Raw genomic sequence first — 4,082 nt, forward strand, 5'->3', positions numbered from 1 at the left:
TCTGTGTCCCCCAGAGGACAGTGCTGCCTGCCTGGGGCGTCTCTGTGTTCCCTAGAGGACAGCGCTGCCTGCCTGGGGTGTCTCTGTGTTCCCTAGAGGACAGTGCTGCCTGCCTGGGGCGTCTCTGTGTTCCCCAGAGGACAGGGCTGCCTGCCTGGGTCGTCTCTGTGTTCCCCAGAGGACAGGGCTGCCTGCCTGGGGTGTCTCTGTGTTCCCCAGAGGACAGTGCTGCCTGCCTGGGGCGTCTCTGTGTTCCCCAGAGGACAGTGCTGCCTGCCTGGGGCGTCTCTGTGTTCCCCAGAGGACAGCGCTGCCTGCCTGGGGCGTCTCTGTGTTCCCTAGAGGACAGTGCTGCCTGCCTGGGGCGTCTCTGTGTTCCCTAGAGGACAGTGCTGCCTGGGGCGTTTCTGTGTTCCCCAGAGGACAGTGCTGCCTGGGGCGTCTCTGTGTTCCCCAGAGGACAGTGCTGCCTGGGGCGTCTCTGTGTCCCCCAGAGGACAGTGCTGCCTGCCTGGGGCGTCTCTGTGTTCCCCAGAGGACAGTGCTGCCTGCCTGGGGCGTCTCTGTGTTCCCCAGAGGACAGTGCTGCCTGCCTGGGGCGTCTCTGTGTTCCCCAGAGGACAGCGCTGCCTGCCTGGGGCGTCTCTGTGTTCCCTAGAGGACAGTGCTGCCTGCCTGGGGCGTCTCTGTGTTCCCTAGAGGACAGTGCTGCCTGCCTGGGGCGTCTCTGTGTCCCCCAGAGGACAGCGCTGCCTGCCTGGGGCGTCTCTGTGTTCCATAGAGGACAGGGCTGCCTGCCTGGGGCGTCTCTGTGTTCCCTAGAGGACATTGCTGCCTGCCTGGGGCGTCTCTGTGTTCCCAGAGGACGGATGTGCTGCACACCGAGACCTTTGTTTTCCCCTTCCATTTGGAAACCAACTTCAACCAGGGGTTAACTGGGGACAGGGAGGAACTCCTTATAGGGGGGGGGGGGGGGTCCCCGGTGGGGGGGAACCCCGCTGCTTGGGTGTCCCGCGTAATGACGTCATCACGCAATTACATCGCAATGTCAACACTTCCAAACAGACTGCCATTCTCCCTGGAATGTGATTGCAGCTGGAGATTTTAAAAAAAATGCTATATTAGGACACCAACAGTCATCGATCGGTTTTCCTTATAATCGGGCAGACAAAATGGGTCAATCCCACCTATGATGTCATCACGAAATGACATCGCGAAATGGCATCACCACCACGTCCTTTAAAATGAATCAAATTTGAATCCAACTAAACATTTGGCTACCGTATTTACCCACCCAGTTGTTTCCTCTGTCTACTACCGAACAAACGGTTGTCCTTGATCCGCCAACTCAACTCGTCCGGCTTCGTAAAACCTTTGCGTGACGGTAGTTCTCTTCGACCACCGAGAGTCCATCGGGCGGGCGTTCAACCTACCTCCCCCCCTCCCCCCCACCTCCAACATGCCAGCAAAGACCTTCAAGAGGACCAAGGCCACTTTCTCTCGGCCCGAGTGCAAACGTCTGCCCCGGGCGCCCAAGTACCCCCGTCAGAGCGCTCCGGGCAAGGCCACCCTGGACCACTACGCCGTGGTGAAGTTCCCTCTCACCACCGAGGCGGCCATGAAGAAGATGGAGGCCGACAACACGCTGGTGTTGGTGGTGGACGCGCGGGCCGGCGTGCGGCACGTGGAGTCCGCCGTGCGGAAGCTGTACGACGTGGGCGTGGCCAAGGTCAACGTGCTGCTCAGGACCGACGGGCAGAAGAAGGCCTACGTCCGCCTGGAGGCCGAGCACTGTGCGCTGGACGTGGCCAACAAGATCGGCATCATCTGAACCGCCCTGGTGGTGGCGGTTGGTTGGTTGGTGGTTCTCAACGTGTGTCGAGGACCGCCTGATTGATGTGTAGCCTGTTTGGCTGCAGACAGGGACCCCTGATGAGAGGATTTGATCCTGTTGTTTTTGGTGCTAACCGCTCCAAACATGTGGCTCTGTGTGTGTGTGTGTGTGTCATCCCCGTGATGTCATGGAAAAACAAGCGTGTGACTTTGTGTGAATAAGTCACCCATGTTGTCGACATCATATAACACAAAAACTGCTCCTGGCGGAACGCTCCGTCATATAAGCTTTATTATTGATATCAAACCGGATCGCTGATTTATTTTCTTTTTTTTTGCTTGGCCTTTCCTTCTTCAGCGATCCTAGGCCGGTTTCGCTCACACACTGTCGTTCACTTCTTGTATACATACTAAAACGCTGAATAACTCTAAATCTACGGAGCTCTCCATGGTTCTGACAAACCGCTGATGTTCGGAGGTGATTTTCTGATTACTATAGTACTGTACTGTACATACTATACATATCAAACTGGGGATGTTTGAATTGATAAAGTTTGACAATCCCTGAACTATTCATCATCATCATCATCACCTTTATTTATACTCGGAAATACAGTTGAGGGCAAGCCCTCATTTTCAATGTAGCCGAGGTCACAATTCACAAAATACAGTCAAAAACAATACATCAAACAACATTATAAATCAGGATAAATTACAAAGGAACTTAATACAGAACAACCATCAGTAAAATAGATCAATTGAAGCAGGAGCATCACGGTGAAAATGTTCTGGAGCATTCCTTTGAACTGACCGAAGGATGCTCAGTTTTAAAGAGTTTTGGAGTTCATTCCACGAAGTTGGGCCACTGACAGAAAAAGCTGTCTTGCCCAACTCTGTCTGGGCCTGAGGAACCTTGAGCCTTAAGAAATCTCTCTCTCTCTCTCTCTCTCTCCCTCACTCTCTCTCTGTCTCTGTCTCCCTCTCTCTCTCTCTCTCTCTCCCTCTCTCTCTCTCTGTCTCTCCCTCTCTCTCTTTCTGTCTCTCTCTGTCTCCCTCTCTCCCTCTCTCTCTCTCTCTCTCTCTCTCTCTCTCTTTCTGTCTCTCTCTGTCTCTCTCCCTCTCTCTCTCTCTCTCTCTCCCTCTCTCTCTTTCTGTCTCTCTCTCCCTCTCTCTCCCTCTCTCTCTCTCCCTCTCTCTCTCTCTCTCTCTCTTTCTGTCTCTCTCTGTCTCTCTCTCCCTCTCTCTCTCTCTCTCTCTCTCTTTCTGTCTGTCTCTCTCTCCCTCTCTCTCCCTCTCTCTCTCTCCCCCCCCCCCCCCCCCCCGCAGCAGATGGGTTCTCGTATGGAGGTTCGTTAGGAGACCTGAGGTCTACGTGTCTAGAGGACTTTCCTGCAGCGTTGGACTTTGACTCCTTCACCGAGACTCTGTCCCAGTCCAACACCATGCAGTACCAGGACTCACCACCATGGTACACACACACACACACACACACACAAACAAACACACACACACACACACACTCAGCCTGAAGGTGATTTAACAATGACCACTCAGCCATACATTATCCCCATTATTACACAACTACTTTAATACATACATTAAGTATTCCATATTGTCGCGCTTGCCGGATCAAATGTTTTCAAAAACATTTTTGACAGCAATGTTTAGCTGTAAATAACATTGTGTGTGTGTGTGTGTTTACATGGCTGATTATGCATCGGTCTGTTATAGAGCAGAGCGGCCATTATCCAGAAATAACACACTGCTGAATTTGGCCATTGATCAATCAGAGTGTGTGTGTGTGTGTGTGTGTGTGTGTGTGTGTGTGTGTGTGTGTGTGTGTGTGTGTGTGTGTGTGTGTGTGTGTGTGTGTGTGTGTGTGTGTGTGTGTGTGTGTGTGTGTGTGTGTGTCAGTGAGTGGAGTGTTTGTCAGAGTGTGTATAAAGGTCAGTTTCAGGGTGAGTTTGATCCAAATGTCAACGGCTCTAATTGGAATCTTTAATAATTCACTCCATTCATCCCCTGCAGTGTGTGCGTGTGCGTGTGTGTGTGTGTGTGTGTGTGTGCGTCCTTGCGTGTGTGTGTGCGCGTGTGCGTCACAGAGCCAACTCCACAGTACAAGAGTTAGGAAAACACATCGCGCGAATACATTTAAAATGTTAGATTTTGTGTGTGTTTCTCATTTCTAAAACATAGTTTCATTATAAATCAAATACAAAAAAATGTAATTTATTGTCTTGCCATTGAAG

The 4,082-nt window shown here is 51.9% G+C and overlaps 1 protein-coding gene across 1 annotated transcript; it reads left to right on the forward strand.

Moving 5' to 3' along the window:
• Nucleotides 1-1,459: 1,459 nt before the first annotated feature.
• Nucleotides 1,460-1,831, forward strand: LOC306917809 (large ribosomal subunit protein uL23-like; the record flags this gene model as incomplete). Its single annotated transcript, XM_079530712.1, has 1 exon — nt 1,460-1,831. One exon carries the CDS (start codon nt 1,460-1,462, stop codon nt 1,829-1,831), a length of 372 nt encoding a protein of 123 aa, XP_079386838.1.
• Nucleotides 1,832-4,082: the final 2,251 nt, after the last annotated feature.

Source organism: Electrona antarctica (assembly GCF_951216825.1).
Source record: "Electrona antarctica genome assembly, contig: scaffold_186, whole genome shotgun sequence".
In the NCBI taxonomy this organism is placed as follows: Eukaryota; Metazoa; Chordata; class Actinopteri; order Myctophiformes; family Myctophidae; genus Electrona; species Electrona antarctica.